This window comes from Hesperophylax consimilis, chromosome 15 (genome assembly GCF_061612785.1).
Source record: "Hesperophylax consimilis isolate HC1 chromosome 15, BYU_Hcon_1.0, whole genome shotgun sequence".
NCBI classification, from domain to species: Eukaryota; Metazoa; Arthropoda; class Insecta; order Trichoptera; family Limnephilidae; genus Hesperophylax; species Hesperophylax consimilis.
In genome coordinates, this window is record NC_142850.1 from 12,344,993 (window position 1) to 12,363,318 (window position 18,326).

An 18,326-nucleotide genomic window follows, 5' to 3' on the forward strand; every position below is an offset into this window, starting at 1 on the left:
ATGAGCAGGCAGCATTCTGCTGATGCGCTCATATCTGATTTCACAACAAGTTTGACAGTAATTGAGTTGTTTTAAGTTTGAACTAAGTCCTTTCTTCTCTCCAAATGTGAATCCAATAGAGCTTTGAATTGATTTATATTTGTTGTATCGATGACATGTTGTGGGAGTTTGTTCCAAGCATCCACTACTCTATTTGCAAGGAAGTGTTTTCTAGGATTAGATGCAAAAGGCGTTTTGGTAATTTTTTTTGAGTTTCCACGGAGATTTATATTTTTATTAGTAGTAAAGATTTCTTGGATGCTAGGGCAACTGTAATGTCCAGATAAAATTTTGAAAGTCTCGATCAAGTCACCCCTTTCTCTTCTTTCTTGTAAGGTTGGTAATCTTATTTCCTTGAGTCTATCTTCGTATCGTAGATCTTTCAGAGTTCTTGGTATTTTAGTGAAATGTCTCTGTACTCTCTAACAGATTTATATCCTTTGCGAAGTAGCATTTATAGTTTATCTGTTATTTATTGGATACTAGGCCAATTACCATGCTTTGTTTTGCAAATGCTTATTCTAACTCAGAGCATTTAAAGTTTTATCTGTTATTTATTGGATATTAGGCCAATTACCACGCTTTGTTATGCAAATGCTTATTCTAACTCAGAGCATTTAAAGTTTTTTCTGTTATTTATTGGATATTAGGCCAATTACCACGCTTTGTTATGCAAATGCTTATTCTAACTCAGAGAATTTAAAGTTTTATCTGTTATTTATTGGATATTAGGCCAATTACCACGCTTTGTTATGCAAATGCTTATTCTAACTCAGAGCATTCAAAGTTTTATCTGTTATTTTGTTGAAATAAGAGCAAATATAGTGAATTTAATCGTTTTTAGCCAATTACACATCTGCCCTGATGATGGACACTGCAATGCTGTCCGAAACGTTGGCAAGAAGGAGGTAGCGCAAAACGGCATAATACCCCAAAAACAAATCACTATTATACTTTTGGCCGTGAAAATTTAAAATAATACCCAATCTCATATTTGAATATGATTTGAGATTTTGACGGCCAAAACTATTATCTTGATTTATTTTTGGGGCATTGTGCCGTGTTTTTTTATGCCTCCTTTCTATCTGCTCTGATAATGTCCAAAACGTAGGCTCATCTCAAAATTCATCAAATCTCAAATTCGGTAATTTTTTTTATGTCATGACAAATTGAAAAGAGTTGTTTTAATATTGTATAATGCAGTACAATGTTTATTTACGAAAGACAAGGAGTAACGTAAAGATTTATGAGGTAGTTGTTTCTTCTAGTTTCCCGAATCTTGGGATATTTTCCTTTAATTTTTTCCAAGTGTATTGTGATACCTATCGACTAAAAGCTAAATAAATTATTTTTGTCTTGTTGATCTTTAAAATGTTTTTGATATTATTATTACCGTTTCAAATACACCAATAGTAAAAAAATATTCCATGCGCCAAGAAATTACTTGCGCATCTATAAAAAAGGAAAAAGGAATATACTATCGGTCACAAACCATGTCATACATCCTTTTGACTTTTTGCTGCAAAGTACGCAATGCGGATTAGTCTGGATCTGAACCAACAGCAACAATTTAAAAAAATTGTAATTCAAGTTATGTCAACTTCCCCTACCACAACGTGCTTTCTACAATTTGTTTGAATTTTATTATTTTTTTCATTACTTCCCTAAGATTTTGAGACCTGGACTACAGCCCTTTTGTGTATGTGGTTAATATCATGCATATTATGATAATTCAGAAAAATCATGTGTTACAGCTATACCTACTTGATAAACTACTGGATGAAGAAATTGAACATGGACAAGCTTAGAATAAAGAAGAAAACTAGAAGGTCCTTCCATACAAATTCGAATGGAAACAAATTTTCCATTTAGCCAAATAGCTCAACGCTCTGTCTCCCTTACACTCGCCTGACGTAATAGATCTCCATCCCATTTGAATTTTGTAAACACAGTGTTGTATTTTAAATTTATGCCACGATTAGGCAAATATTTGGATGAGAAAATACAGTCACAATGCATCTCTTGTGTTATTCTTTATTCTATGTACGCAAGCATCTACCATGTTTTTTAGTTTTTCTTTTACATTTTCAAAAACATCATTAAAATTAATAAAAATTAGTTTGTTTATAAACAATTTTCCTGTATGGTATTTATTTTAATTTTTCTTTATTCAATTCATTGTTTATTACAGCCACCAGCTATTTTGACCACCATGCTAGGCACACGCCTGTGTTGTGGTGGTCCTTGTCCGCCTAATCCGGTCCAATTGATTCGCATACACGTGACAATTGATTCGCATTATGACAACAATTTTATAATGCATTCAGAAGACGAAACAGCTGTCACGAATAATAAATATTATTACACAGCAGATCTTGCTTATAGATTAACCTTTTGATTTCTAAAAATTAAACTTGACAACAAAAAATAAATATTTACTACGTTCTTCGCAAAATTGGGTAAAACACACCACTCAAGCTAGTCGAATTGTAAATCATAATAGGCTTTGGAGCTAATGAAACTATGGCATAACCAATTGGGGTATGTTGTGAGACTGGAGGTGGGAAAGAACCTGTCAAGATCTAGACACCAACCATGGATAAAGCCTTTTACCTTTCATGTTTATGGTATCTTCCACTCTTTACTAATGTTTTTTAGTTTTTCTTTTACATTTTCAAAAACATCATTAAAATTAATAAAAATTAGTTTGTTTATAAACAATTTTCCTGTATGGTATTTATTTTAATTTTTCTTTATTCAATTCATTGTTTATTACAGCCACCAGCTATTTTGACCACCATGCTAGGCACACGCCTGTGTTGTGGTGGTCCTTGTCCGCCTAATCCGGTCCAATTGATTCGCATACACGTGACAATTGATTCGCATTATGACAACAATTTTATAATGCATTCAGAAGACGAAACAGCTGTCACGAATAATAAATATTATTACACAGCAGATCTTGCTTATAGATTAACCTTTTGATTTCTAAAAATTAAACTTGACAACAAAAAATAAATATTTACTACGTTCTTCGCAAAATTGGGTAAAACACACCACTCAAGCTAGTCGAATTGTAAATCATAATAGGCTTTGGAGCTAATGAAACTATGGCATAACCAATTGGGGTATGTTGTGAGACTGGAGGTGGGAAAGAACCTGTCAAGATCTAGACACCAACCATGGATAAAGCCTTTTACCTTTCATGTTTATGGTATCTTCCACTCTTTACTAATAGTATACTAGTTCCAGGGAGAGATCGAATGCACGTCATAAAAGATCGTCCTAAAAACCATTAAAAAATATTTCTTATCTCTCGTCATGTATGAAAACGAAAAAGACAGAAGATAGACATTTCGCGAACGTATGTTTCCTTCGAATTGTACAACTGTTATAGTGTTTAAACATATGTTATGCTGTTTGTTGTTATGGTGTATTAAATGACTTATTTTTCGTAAGGCGCACAAAATTGTAATTAAATATTTTTTTCTAGATCCGTTAACACTTTCATTTCAAATGTCAATGTAATTTTTACATTGTAATTAGTTTTAGTTTTTAACATTGGAATTTTTAGAGCACTTCAAAAACTATGTGCATTAGTATTGTTTTCTTTTTGTGAAAATGATATTTAACGATTTTTTGTTCATTATTATTTTTAAATGTAGCTAATCAAATTTTAAATATTTTATGTTTCTATTTATTTCTTCAGGTATATATTTTCGACTGGACATATAAATAATGTACATGTAAATATGTGCATATAAATAATAAAATATAAACATTTTACTCTTTAATTTCGAATCCACATATAGATCAATGTATGCATGCCTATAAAATATTATGTATCTGAATCATCGATGTAGGCACTTATTGATAATATAATATTATTATTACGATGCATGTTCCTTTCGAATGCTCCACAATGACGTGGATACGATCTCTGCCTGGGAATACTTTAAATGCCCGAATCTTGATTATTACATTATTTGTAAACAGACGGCAGTGATTAGTTAATTATTCACGTCACATTTGAAGTTGCTTATTCTGTAAGCAGTTGAATAAAATAAACATCCTCTCTTAATTCAAGACCTCCGCAGTGCTTCCAGTGGGTATTATTTTTAGTCTGCATACCTTGGCAATAGAATTCTCACCCAGCTGAGCACTTAAAAACTTGCATATTTGTTCCAACACCATTTATTTATATCGTATACAAGTAGTTTTGCCATATTAAGTTCTTGCAAAAAAATATAATTAAACAAATACGAAAACTGAATAGGTACCCATCAGGTATGCTGATATAATGAAAATAAAAATCAGAAAAAAATGCAAAAAATCTCCTTTATATCGAATATTTTCCAATTTTACCATTTTACCATTTTACCCTTCTAACGGCTATTTAATTCCGAAATTAACTTTTCCCTCTCCTACCCCTTCCACTTCCTAAACAATTCTTTTTGTTTTTTTTTCTTTTTCTTTTTTGCTACTCCTTATAATTGAAAATGAAGATAATTTTAACAGTTCTTAGTCGAGGTATGATATAGTTAAATATGAACTAAGGGCATAGAGTCGAATTAGCTCAGTGGCAGAGCAAAGCCCCGGCAAGGCTGAGGTCTCGGGTTCAATTCCTAGATGCGACCAAAGCTTTTTTCTGATTTTTCTGTGTAACACCTTTCGTTTGAGAGTCGTTAATATTGTCTTCGATTATTAAATATTAAAATTTGAGATTTTACTGTTTAAATTATTCCAAAAATAAATGTTTGTCAAAGGCAAATATTTGTTTTCATTTTCATCGATGAAGCCCAAAACCAATAATAAGTTTCCATATTTTCTAGGATGGAGAATTCCTGTTTATATTTTATCCGTCCGTAAAGTAAGCGTATACATTGATATTAACGTAAGATTATCAATAACTTTTTTATGTTTAAAAGGATCTTAATTGCAATAAAATTACTGCATAAAGCATCAGATTAAATTGTTTCGCTTATACTATTTCCGACATAATGGCCAGCCAGTGAGCGAGAGAGCAACGAGAAGCCATCAGAGAAACTGTCGTTTATTTACGTTTATTATAAATCGTTATTATCCTTAAATTTTGCCCTGGTTATTATTATTTTTCGGCAAATATCCTAAATCCCTCCTTATCAGATCAATAACAATAATGCCGAATGTACACGTTGGCCCAATACAACGTTGGCACCAACTCGCAAACGTGTGAACGCCGCACAGTGGGCTGAAAAAGCCTACTCATATGTTAAGCATTTAAGCATTTAAATGAATCATCAACATAAAAAAGTTTTTTTTGAACTTTGACGATTTCAAAAAAAAAATCGCAAGTTGCGCCACAATACGAAGTATGTCAAAAAATACAAATAAATAGTCGTATATCTGTGTGTAAGGGTATAATGGCCAACCTTATGATTCCAGAGATAGCCTCATTTTTAATGTCAGTGCCACACATTTTTTTCTTAAAAAAATGATAACTCCTTCATTTGTACACGCAATTACTTCATACGAAATTTTATAGAATAGCTAATAATTTTATAGATCAGCAGAATCCATTTCTAGCAAAAAAAAAATACCCTTGAAAATTCAAGTCTCTATGTCTATGAAAGGCGATTTTCAGCCCACTGTGCGCCGTCGCCAACATTGGGGTCAATGTTGGCTTAAAAAATCCGGCTAAAAACAGTCATGTCGTTTAGGCTGCAAATCGAAAGTGGCACATTTTAAATCGTCTTAGAAAATTTATTCGTCAACATATAAATAAATTAACTATACCTTCATCAACGTAATTTTTTCATGAATTTAAAAAAATATATGAAATACCCTGTTCTGCGTTAGTCATTTGATCATCTTTTTAAATATGTCCTAACCCTCTGGAGCCAGTGAGACCACGGAGTATGTTGTGAGGCTGAGGTTAGTGGAGAGTGGAAGAAGGTGGGGAAGAAGAAGGTGGGGAAGAAGAAGGTGGGGGAGTACCTGGTTATTCAGATCTGGTCACCAAATACAGCTAAAGCTATTTCAAGCAACGTTTCTGTATTGTTGTTTTACACCAGGGTGGCACTGAGAGTATCTTCCACTCTGGAACGTGCCGCAAGTATACTACGTATTATTTTTAATTTAATAAATCGTGAAATAACGGAAATTCATCAAATAAAATTTGAACCTGTGACCTTCGGATCACAAATCGAGATCCTTGTACAGCACGTTTAATTATTAATCATCGAATTTAGTAAACGTAAATAATCGCTCACGCAATAATCAACACGACGTATTGCGAACTGAATAATGGGCCAACGTGTAAACTCTGTTAGCGAATTGGCGCCAAGATCCTTCGATGTGTTCTTGAAACCCGACAATAATCGGGTTGACCGGCCAACCTGTAAACTTTGAGCCAGCGCATTGGCCCGATGCATTGGGCCAACGTGGACTAGCCGCATAAGGAGCATTTATTTCCAGTCTCCGAAGAAGCTAAATAAAGCATTAAAATAACTATTTCTTCAAAACTAATGTACTGATAATTTGACGAATTTTGTTCAGGCCATTTTTTGACAAATGGCAATGGTTTTTAAGGCAAGTTTTTTTTTTAATAAACCCAGACTAAGAACCCATTTTAGGTTCATGGTTTGGTTTAAATGAAAGAAGAAAAACCTATGTTCATCAATAGTAATGAACATTACAGATGGTTGCCCGGTGAACACGATGATTTTGTCAAATTTAATTTTAACGAAATACACATTGAAATGCATTATTTTTCATCTCCTCGGACTGTCATATTTCAAGGATGCTCCTCATTGTAATTGAAATGGTATGGTGTGTTTTTTTAAATGGTGTATGCGTATTAAGGATGTTCAGCGCATCTGTTTACCTATTTTTTCTGCTCTACTTTATAGTATTAATTATTAATTTTTGTAATCAATACTCAATGCAAGATTAGATGACAAATCCATTGATGACCTTACTGTTATTTTGCTTCAATCAATATGTATTATTGATTACCACTCAGTTAAATTTTTCTAATTAATAATAAATAAATAATAACAAGAACCTTCTCTTATTCACCCTGAACGCACCGGATCGGCGATTTGAAAGTTACAGTGCGCCTTTGAAGTGATTTTCTCACGAAAACGGCGCTACAAAAATAATTCAATCATTATTATTACAAATCAGTTAATTTTAAATCTTCCATTAAGTGACAGCGTTTCGGTACGTTTTTTTTAAATTTCACTACACAATAAATTTGGTTGGTACAAAAAGCAAAGAGAAATTCCCTTTATTTTTTTCTGTTTTTCTACGTCAGTGAAATGATTTTTTTTATTTTAATCTATTTATTTTAATATTAATATGATGATTTTACCAACATCAGGTATCATTAGATTTCTTTATGCTAAATATATGAGGCCCTAAATAAATAGAAAATCCCTCATTGGAGGGTTCCACAAAGCCAACGTTCCGGGACACACTTTTTTTAAACAGCCTTATAACCCCTACAATGCCTGTAGGCATTTTATAAAAACATTTTATTTGGAAGCAAACAAAAAATAATTTCATTATTTTCGCTTGACAATTAAAATCCAAATTCTCTCTCTTGCCAAAATCCCAAAACGTTAAAGGGAATTAAATAGCAAAAGAAAATAAATTTGTTTTTCTTTTCTTTGTATTTTTGTTAGTTGCCGGTTGTATAACAATAGCTCTACCATTTTTGTGAATTCCAAAAAAAATTATTTCGTTTGATAATTTTACAATCGTGAATATTTTATCAAAACTCACTAAGAGGTTTACTGAAGTATGAAAAATTTTGTGAAACAATTTTTTTGAATCAGTTCATCACATCACCCCGTCCACACCATTTCATCACATCACTCGATCACATCAATCATTCACATCACTCCATCGCATCACTCCACATTACTCCATTATAATACTCCATCACTTCACTCTATCACATCACTCCATCACGTAACTCCATTAAACCGCTCTTTCATATCATTCCATCACGCCACTCCATCACATTTCATCACATCAATCATTCGCATCACTCCATAACATCACACTACTTCATCACGTTACTCCATCACATCACTTAAAGGTGTTTATAGGTTTTTTTATTTGTAAGTAATGTTTTCCTTATTTTGTGTTTTCAATAATATTTACAAAATCTTTGATAATATTCTAATCATTCACACATCAAATGGGCGTAAATAAACAATTTTATTACATCTAGTATTGAATGTTTCCTATTATTTTTGGATAAAAATTCCTGCAAATTTTGAGGAAACTAACATCAACAGCTGATTCCTCTGACCTTAAACGTTTACTGCATTATGAATATGTTTATTTTTAAACGAGGAAAGTTTTATAACAACTTCATCGACGTGGGAAAATCTGGTTTGCAAGACAGCAGTTGATTTTTCGAATTCTAAAAGTATTTCTGGCATCAAAAAAATTACATTTATGTTTACAGCGCGCAACGAAGGATTATGTCTGTTTTTTTAATGTATTTTAAGAGATTGTTTACTTCCAGGCGTTTTTGAACGAAACAAACGTAATGATTATTTTCAAAAGAATTATAAACGATTTTGCTAGATATGTTGCACCGCAGAGAATTAGAAATTACTCTATGGAATCGCTCGAGTTAATCTGTTAAACTTGAGCTAATTTCGTGACGCCAGAGCTCACCGTCCCGGAGAATTTAAAATTTCAGCTTAAGAGTTAGGTATAATTTAAAGAATTTATGGTGACATTTTTCAGCTTTGTGGTGACATTTCGTAGGTAGGTACCTACTTTCGTTGGTAGGTAAATAAGAATATGGCATTATTTAAAAATATTATTGGCACTACTTGATACGGATAACTTTGGAGGTGGCCTAAAAAGGAACTAACGAATGAATGAACCATTTTTAAATTCGTTGTTTTTTTGTATCCAAAAAACATCGCTAGCCACCTACTTCAAAGTTATACATTAAATTTATATTTTCCTGAAATTCAAAATACACAACAAGTCATGTATGATCGTCTAGAGATAAGTAAAATATTCTCCTTCGTAATTTAGATGATTTTCAACTTTTTTCATCCGTTTCTGATCTCACTTTTAAGCACAACATATGTAAAAAGATATGCACAGAAATGCCAGAATTTAGAAATCATTCCCATACATTAATAGTTAATTTAGCACCTACTCGAGTGTCAGTTCATTCGGTGCATGTCAAATTGAACGGATCCATTGACGTCATTGGCGATCTTCAAAAGTTGGTTAGTTTCGCCAAAACTCGGCCAAAAAATGGGTCATGGTCTCCGGCGCCCAGAAGCGAGCAGGAGGTCGTTTTTTTTATAAATGTTGCAAAAAACCGCTTTATGACTTCATAGCCAGCTACGGAAATACATTCAAAGCTTAATTGTTCAATGTGGACGTACGCACTGATGAAAATGGATCAATCGATTGCGTGGATCTATGCTTATCCTAATTAGCATGACGTCACTCGGTGACCGGTAATTTTCCTTTACGCGATCCAGGAATTTTTACTCTATAAGCAAATATCTGTTTCCTGAAACAGCATTAATTCTAGAACTGTGAGATCAGTCGTTTTGAACAGCGTTTTATGTCCGAGATGTACCTAACGTTGATGGTAATGGCTTGGTGATAGCACCAAGCAATTACATTCAATAATCAGTAATCAATTGACAATTCTTTGATAAACTACGTAACTTTGCGCAGTGGCCATATCCGTAACCAATGAGGTTTATCCGAGGTGCGATTATTGCTAGTTGAAAACTTCTATATATGGTTTTGAGATTTCCAAAAATTTATCCGTTTTTCGACATAAATCCAAAGCATAGAAAATATATGAAAATTGAGCAACGTTATTTTTTTAAATTACATGCATCTGTCGAAAGAAAATTTCTGCGTTATAATCATTCTGACTAGTTTTGCGGCCCAGCCAAAATATAATATGCTATGTCAATTTCCTTTTAAATGCATTCGTAACACCTATTTTTGCATTAATCTAGTCTTGTTCTAACTTTGAAACAGTCCGGACTCACTATTTACCCAAAAGATCAAACATTCATTCAATGCAATTGAGCTGAGCTCCATTGGAGGGGGTAGTAGGAGCAGGAAGTAGGTAGAGGATTGCTCTTTGTTAATAGGGAACAACCTAAGTATCAGAATTTTATTTCGGTTGATTTGGTTATTGATGATTTTGCTACTAATGTAATTGGCTTACCGTAACTCTAGTACCTCCAAGTCATTTAATCTGATACCTTTTCCGTTATTTAGACATCACTGATTATTACGCGACGTTTTGCCTTTATAAAATGCGAATATATGAAAATGAATGAATAAATAATAAATATTTTAGTGTAACGGAATTCCATGGCGTAGAGTCCTGGAACCCTTAGCGGTAGCGAAGGGGATTGCTACACCACTAATCGTACATTTTTCAACCAAACTAGAGAAATTGGGTAAACTTTCGAGACCATCAAAATGTCGCAGTGAAGGAAGAATATTTACGAAACAATTTGACCATGTGCCGAGGCATTATATTTCGTTTTTTTTTCAACACAAATTTAACTGAAGGTTGTTGTTTAAAATCGGGTATAACAGATAGGAAAATGAGGTGATATTTAAATAGCTTTCCTCATACTCGTAAATATACTCCGGCTAAATTTTATGTCTACACTGCCGTCATAAGTAAAAAAAAAAAACAGTATCGTCCTTGACACGCTCAAGGATAATGCTGCGTTTTTACTTATGACGACAGTACATAAGAGAGCACGTGCGTTTGATTCGAGATCCAAAATCATTTAATGATCAATAAAATTATTCTCGAAATCCGTTTTGTGGAAACGTTACATTCGGACAATATTGCTCAATATGGGGTATTTTAAAATGAATTTATAAAAATATGAACATATCATCTTAGTTGAAGAAAAACTCTTTTAATATCAAAAATATCTAGAATGGCGATTGATGAATTTAATCTCTAAGTTAACGATAATTGAGATAAAAATGGGAACTTTGTTACAGTTTCTCGATTTTTTTTTGAGCAATATCAATACAAAGTTCAGTCGCTTGCGGACACATATTCTTAATTAGATCACAAATGACACTTTGTGATGGAATTTTTTTTAAATAGATGATTTTATGGAATTTTTCAGGACAAATAGAATACGTATAAGGGTTCGTTTATTGGGGTTCATGTGTTTGACATATTACGTTATTTTTTTATATGAAACAAGAATCTCAGCGGCCAGAGCCAAAGGTCTAACGTCACTTTCTCCACTCTCCGGCGGGTGAAAAGTTAGTAAATTCTTAATTAGCTCATAAAACGCCTACTTATCATGTGTCTGTCCTCTAAACCGAATAACGCCGACGGTTGCCAGGCTATTACAGAATACACCGAATAATCTGGCAACACTCACATTCGTCTCCCAGGCGCAACCGAAGCGCTAGTACCAAAATAAAATGTCTTTACATAATTTCATTGCGGGATCGTTTAAAAATAGAACCACGATAATGTTTCCACATACGATATTTTCAACAAAAATTCTAAAGGGTTAAATATAAATATCAAATTTAGGACCTACTTAGAATTTTTTCGGTAATATTATATTGTAATAAAAGTAGTAAAAAGGGGATTAAACATTTAAAAAAAATATTTTGAAATCTTAGACAGTTTCAAGATTTTTTTCGTTCTTACCTTGACTGCATAACGCCAAGGTTCCAACAATCAGGAGCGAGCACAAAATATACCTCCACAGAGTGCACTTTTTAGTCCACATCGCCATTTTGTAGTTTTTTTTTTGGTCTCCCGACCAACACTACACACACTCACTCAGTCACACGCGGCCTCAAAAACACTGGATTAACATAAACCGAAACAAAATCTCCCCCAGAATAGTCACACTGCAAGAGCAAATATTTATAAAAAAAAACTATTCAATGAAATTAAATTGCAGTTTGATTATTCCGGAGCGATTTTGTTTTAAAGAGAGAAAGAAAATGTATAAACTTCAAGAACTGGTATTCTTATTTGAAACAGCTGGAGATTGCATTGCACGCAGATATGGAATTTTCATCCGCCATTTTGGATTTTGATTTCCCGCGCGTTACGCAACCATCGACAATAAAAATTATCCACCAGTATGGCGGTCGCTGCCAGTGATAGATCGCACGTTAGTAATAATAATAATGATGTACACGGTTATGAAAGTTACACACTTATATCCGGAGACAGCTCAGCATCGCTGGTCGGACATGTACTGGCGCGGCGCTGGTAACCCCGCCAGACTCCCTTCCCACGACCCGGTTCTGTTTCTGTGCTCCGGGCAGGGCGCCGGGCGTAGGCACAGATTTCTCAAACGTCGCTTTCGGCTCTACACCGCCTGATATTGTGGAAATTCATCAAAACTATGGGCGAACTATTCATATTATTCACAAAACTAAGCCATTTGCTAACAGTATCTCAATTGTAAGTACTTAATACAGATTCAAAACAATAACTCAATCACAGGTATTCGAATTCAAAACTAATGGCGTACGACAGTTTGTATGCTATTCCTATAAAAATCAAAACCACTGGCGAAGAAAAAAATTCTCAACCGTGTCCAACGTCAAATCTGTTGGAGACTGCAATATTTTAATCATGCTCAAATTTAAAACAGTATATTGATTTTATATATTAATTTTCCCGTGAAAAGGGACCGTGTTAATATTGTGAAAATTATAAAATTTATTGGCGAAGCATAATTATTAAGAATGATAGAAACACATTCCCGGGTTACGGAAAACCTGACACTATTTGAATTACTTCTATTTCCATTATTATAATAATAATATTAAAATGTGGATGATTTGTATACCATCGTATTTGTAAAAAATCACCTCAAGGGCTCTGTTCAAACAACAACACTCTTATACTAACTATAGACAATATAAACTATTTTTAAATCTAAAGAAATTTTAAGAAACGCCAGCGTTTTTATTTAGAATAGTTGCATCTCACCTGCACACTGGCGATACCTTCCAGTTGAAAATACCTATACCTACTATATGGTAAAGCTGTTTAGTGACTTCCATGCAGAGATGTGCAAAATGGGTACCCAAAACCATTTGAAATGCAAAATGGAAATGGGTCAAAACTTTTCCATTTGAAAATGCAAAATGGTTTTTAAAAAAGCATTTAAAATGCAAAATGCAAAATACCTATTTTCAAAATGCATTGAAAATTTGTCATTTAATAATGGACATCAATGTAGAACAAACATATTACATGATGGTAAATCAAAAAATGCCACGACTACAGATTATGAACCACAAAAAATTTGCGCGGGACAAATGTTGCCAACGTAAAAACATAGAAACTGCTATCTAACATTTAATATTACAGCGTCATGGCCCCATGTTCAGTATTTGAATCAGTATTTTTTGTAATGGTATCACTCGATTGCCAGGGCTTCTACGAAAAAAAGATTAGTGGAGATAGTAGGAAGAATGTTGCAAAAAAGCATTTAAAATGGAAAATGCATTGAGAAAAGCATTTAAAATGCCAAATGCAAAATGGTTTTTAGAAAAGCATTTAAAATGCAAAATGGAAAATACCCATTTTGCATTTTGCATTTCCATTTGAAGTGGATTTATTTGAAATAAAGCACATCTCTGCTTCTATGTAACTAAAATTGTAGCTTACCGTTAACCACTAAAATGTACTATGCGCACGAACATAGTACCTTCAAATTAACTAAAAGGTTTAGTTGCAACTAAATCACTATACTAAATACTGGCCTCGTGTAAATAGGTCGTATGGGTACATTCCAATGTATTTTTATTGTATTATATGAATATTAGAAGGTCTTTATAAACAAACGAACCCGGTTTTAGAATGAAAAAGCAAGTAATTAAAATAATTTAACTATTGAAGAAAATACTAGCCATCTTTCAGCGAAAATTTTAAGGAAAAAACCATCTAGGAATTGAACCCAAGACCTTTGCGTTGACGGGGCGCTGCTCTACCAACTGAGCTAATTGGACCCTATTTCGTCCATATTTAATGTATTATTCTTCAAATAAGAACTATCAACATTATCATCATTTTCTCACCGCATGTTTTTTTAAATAATTTCTAATTTAATTAAAAACCAATTAAATAATTCAAAAAAAAATTTACTCGTAATGAATCATGTTCCCTTTTAAAATTTATTTACCAAGAAATGATTTTTCTTCCTGAAATATTATTATTAAATTTGCTAATATACTGCAAACCCATATTCGTAAGGTTAATCAAACATGATAAAAAATCTAGAATAATATCACTAAAGTTCTATTAGTTGAAAACCTAATTTCAAAATGTTGTCCTAAAGCGAAAATCCAACCAGGAACCTGTTTACTCAAAATCAAATTCGAAGAACATTGTGCTACGAAATAATTAAATCTCGTCAGCCTCAGCATTTAGGTACAAGAAGCTGGCTAACCTAATCAATTAAAATCTAATCAGATATACAAGATTAAAGACACAATGCAAGATACAACATAAGAAAATCTCTGCCAAGTTGCAGTGGCAAGAATGATCGTCGACTTTACCAAAGAAAATGAAGGCCTGTATTACTTTCCCGGCTTGATCTTGATTCCCAGCTAGATGCCTGGCCTCATGACATTTACTTTACAGCATATCCTGGCGGGGAACTCGGCTGTGGGCTATAAGCCGCCACAACTGTTGGGAAACAGACAATTAGCATGTTTATGATTGTTCACAGAAGCACATTTTCAATTAAGACACTTCAAAAGAGATTTTGGGGACACTTGGTCAAAACATTTTTTTCTGGAGCTTGACGTAGACACATTTTCTTTAATGTTTTTTTAACTAGGCGGATTTATTCTCTTTGAAAACCTGTGATATCCATTTGAGTAACCACCGTACGACAGTAACTCTCCCCGGGAGAGTTTTTTTCATATGTTTGTCGCACTAAATATTTCCGTTGATTTTTATTGTCCTTTGAAACATTACATTTTCTACCCAAAAGAAAGAATTTAAAAAAAACTTTTCAGCTTGGTACACTAATTCCACAGAAAATAAAATTCATAGAAGTTTGATCTCAATTATTAATCGATCGTCAATTTACATATATCTTGCACGGTCGATCGTTAAAGGATTTATCGATATTTATTTCTAACTAAATAACTAACTAACAATCACGCCGTTTCTCCGCAGGGGTAGGCAGAGAGGACGGTCCGCCAAATAACTTGGTCTTGGCACACACTCCTTGCCTCATTCACATTCATACATCGTCTCATAAATACTCTTCTATTCTGACTCTTTCAATGGCCCGACTCAAGTATCTGATTCACTTGGTCGTACCATGTCTTCCTCGGGCGTCCCCGACTTCTGCTATATATATGTATTAGCCTTGCATTCTTTGCGGATCTCCACATTCCTCAAACGATCTCATTTCAACAGCATTCAATCTACTTTCATCCTTTCTTTGCCAGTTCCATGCCTCACTTCCATACATCAGGGTAGGTACCAGCACTCCATTTTGGACTGCTAACTTTGCTTCTTTGGTCAATTTTTTGCTAGCGCCAACTGCGTTCAGTCCTCCATTAATGGAGTAAGGATAACTTATAATCGTTCCGAGCACGACTGCAGTTCGCTAACATGCCAAACAAAAGTTCACGTAAATTAAGACATCTTAGTACAAAATAAAGTCGCTATCCGCGTCTGTCTGTTTGTGCGCTTATTTCTTCCAAACTACACAACGGATTTTGATGAGGTTTTCACTATCATTTAGAGATTTTTTTCTGAAAGGCTTACATATATGATACATGCATATTATATGTATGGAAAGTAGAGAAAACTCGATGTTTTATAATCAAGTCGTAAAAATATATTTCGGGCACTACATTGCTAACGCTGGCTAAACCTAATGAGATACATCAAAGTAATGTACTACGGAATTATATATATTAAAAGGCCTACAGAAAAGTCCGCGATGGTATATGTCTATATCATAAGGATAACCCCTAGCAACGCCGGGTAAGTGTCAGCTAGTTATCGATAAAACCTTAATCGATATACCGTGCTAAATACGCTGAGGGGCGAATCCGGTTCTACTTATGATAAGGAATTGTCCTTAACCTTAAAATTAACCACTTTATAACTCAAATAAAAAAAAATTAACCAACCCAAATTTCAGTTAGCAAAAAAGTCGTTTTTTCTCCTATAATCCAAGAGAATTGGGATCGCAGTTAAGGCGAAGCAATGCTAAATCACTATTTTGATTAATCTTTATAACGAATTGGTATACATTACGAATACCAAAAAATATGTTTTAGATAAATTGAAGGTTTTCCTATCGCTTCGTTTGAGTAGAATACAAATAAATAAAATAAATTACTCAATAAAAAATATAAATGTAAACTACTAAAAAAACAACTATTAACGTGTAAAGGAAACAACTTTTAAAAAATACAGTATTATAGCTAAGATTATCTGTGACAGTTTTACTTGATAAACTTTTTTGATTTCTTATAAACTTAGTTACAAAATAAATAAAAACCAGTTTTGTGATTGAAATCGATCGTTTCTAGACTCTGTTTGCCAAGCGATTTTATGCCTATTGCCTATAATATAAGGTATACCAAAAATATACACATTTTTAGCTTGTAGCTTCCTCTTAAGGCGATGCACTACGTCGTGGAATATTTTAAATTGAGCCGCTATCAATAACAACCCTTACGTAGATGGCGATAAGGTTTAAATTCCCGCTTAACACCATCCGCCTGTTTTGATTTATGCAAGAAAAAAACATGGCCAAAAAGTGATTTTTATTTTATTTTGTGGATGTTCACGCATAAATATTAATTTTCTTTCGATCATTTTATAAATAACTTAATTTTCCACATTATACAATAAAATTATAACCAAAAATGGGTTCATAAGTAGGAGATTTTGAACTTTAAAGTAGTTTTCATAGGCCTTAAACACAATTTTTTTCTGGGCTTATAAAAAGACTAATCTAAAAAATATTCGATTATTTCAAAGTTCAAGATGTATTCTACTCGCAGTATTTAATTAAAGCATCTGAAACATTTCTAGGCGACCAAATTTTCAAACCAAAAACACATGATTTTGCATTACCACGTATGGCATCGCCTTAATGTAAAAGTTAATTAGTGAGAATAATCATCTGCCGACAAAAACACTCATAAATCGGGAATTTTAATTTATATATACGGTATTCGAAAACTCCAAAAAAACCCATTAGAACCAACTGAAGCACTAGTAAATAAAATTAATTATATTTGTGTTCTATTTAATCGGTGGTCAGCAAAAAGCCAATATCGCAAGAATGATCACGGAGCTCACCTAACTATAAATACGCTTAGCCTCACTGAATTATGTCTTGAAGTACCTATGCCCACCTGATAAATTATTTTTATTTTCAGCGTTGTGTGGGAATTTCGGCGAGTTCACAAGTTTTTTTCTGCAGAGAACGGAAAATAAATTATTTCAGATTTGCGTCAAATGTTTCGGACACTAAAATTTTACTGATGAGACTGCAAATGATTAGTTTGTAGTTACATTAACTCTACCTAGGAGGCTCTGAGAGAAATTATTTACGTGTGCGGGATGCTGTGTGGGGGTGGTCTTTTATGGGGAGAGGAAAGAGTTAACATAGTTCTTGAAGAGACCCATATCGTAGGGAAGTAACGTTGAGGTAACAAATCGTTCAATAGCCGAACTTTTGAACTCAAGAACGAGTCGTAGAAACGACCCGTTCTCAGACAAAAATGAGCACTGGTAATGTATTAAGAATCTTTTCAAATTATTGATATTCCGTTTTAAAACGGGATGACAGGACCATAACGAATGAATTACTGGTTTCCTGAAAAACTTTTGTACGTGTTCATAAATATTTTCGCATTTCGTCATGATATATTATCAAGTCAAATGCAGGTACATGAATACGTTTTCAGAAATATTAGGAAATTACTAAAAAGTTTATCAAGAAACGGTCTGCAATCCCGTTTTTAACCTGACAACCAATAATTTGAAATGATTCTTAATAAATTAGCAATACTCATTTTTCTCCATGCAACATGTCAACCGGTGACAATGTTAGGAGCTCGTTTGGCGCGTTTCCCATCTTTGCACAGATGCAGAAGGGATCAAGCTAATTCCTCGGAGCATCCTCCATTGAAATACCAGGAGAACAAGGACAGCATTCCCGCCTGATGCCTATATTCTAAAGATTGCAATCCGTTTGGTAAGATAGGGAAATCTATAAAACGTACCG

At 33.5% G+C, this 18,326-nt stretch overlaps 1 protein-coding gene and 1 pseudogene across 3 annotated transcripts in view; one reads left to right on the plus strand and one right to left on the minus strand.

Moving 5' to 3' along the window:
- LOC149417300 (uncharacterized) overlaps positions 1-12,346 on the minus strand; it is a 28,327-nt gene extending 15,981 nt beyond the window's left edge. The window contains exons 1-2 of one of the 3 annotated variants that reach the window (XM_089640192.1): positions 12,256-12,346; positions 11,735-11,940 (exon numbers count right to left, since the gene is read on the minus strand). In XM_089640192.1, coding sequence (XP_089496318.1) covers positions 11,735-11,822 — 88 coding nt within the window. In that variant the 5' untranslated portion in view covers positions 11,823-11,940; positions 12,256-12,346. Of the gene's footprint in view, positions 1-11,734; positions 11,941-12,046; positions 12,064-12,175 lie in introns of those variants that run through there. The other 2 variants (XM_089640194.1, XM_089640193.1) reach the window with 2 other exon arrangements.
- Positions 9,739-9,860, plus strand: LOC149417301 (U4 spliceosomal RNA; annotated as a pseudogene).
- Positions 12,347-18,326: the final 5,980 nt, after the last annotated feature.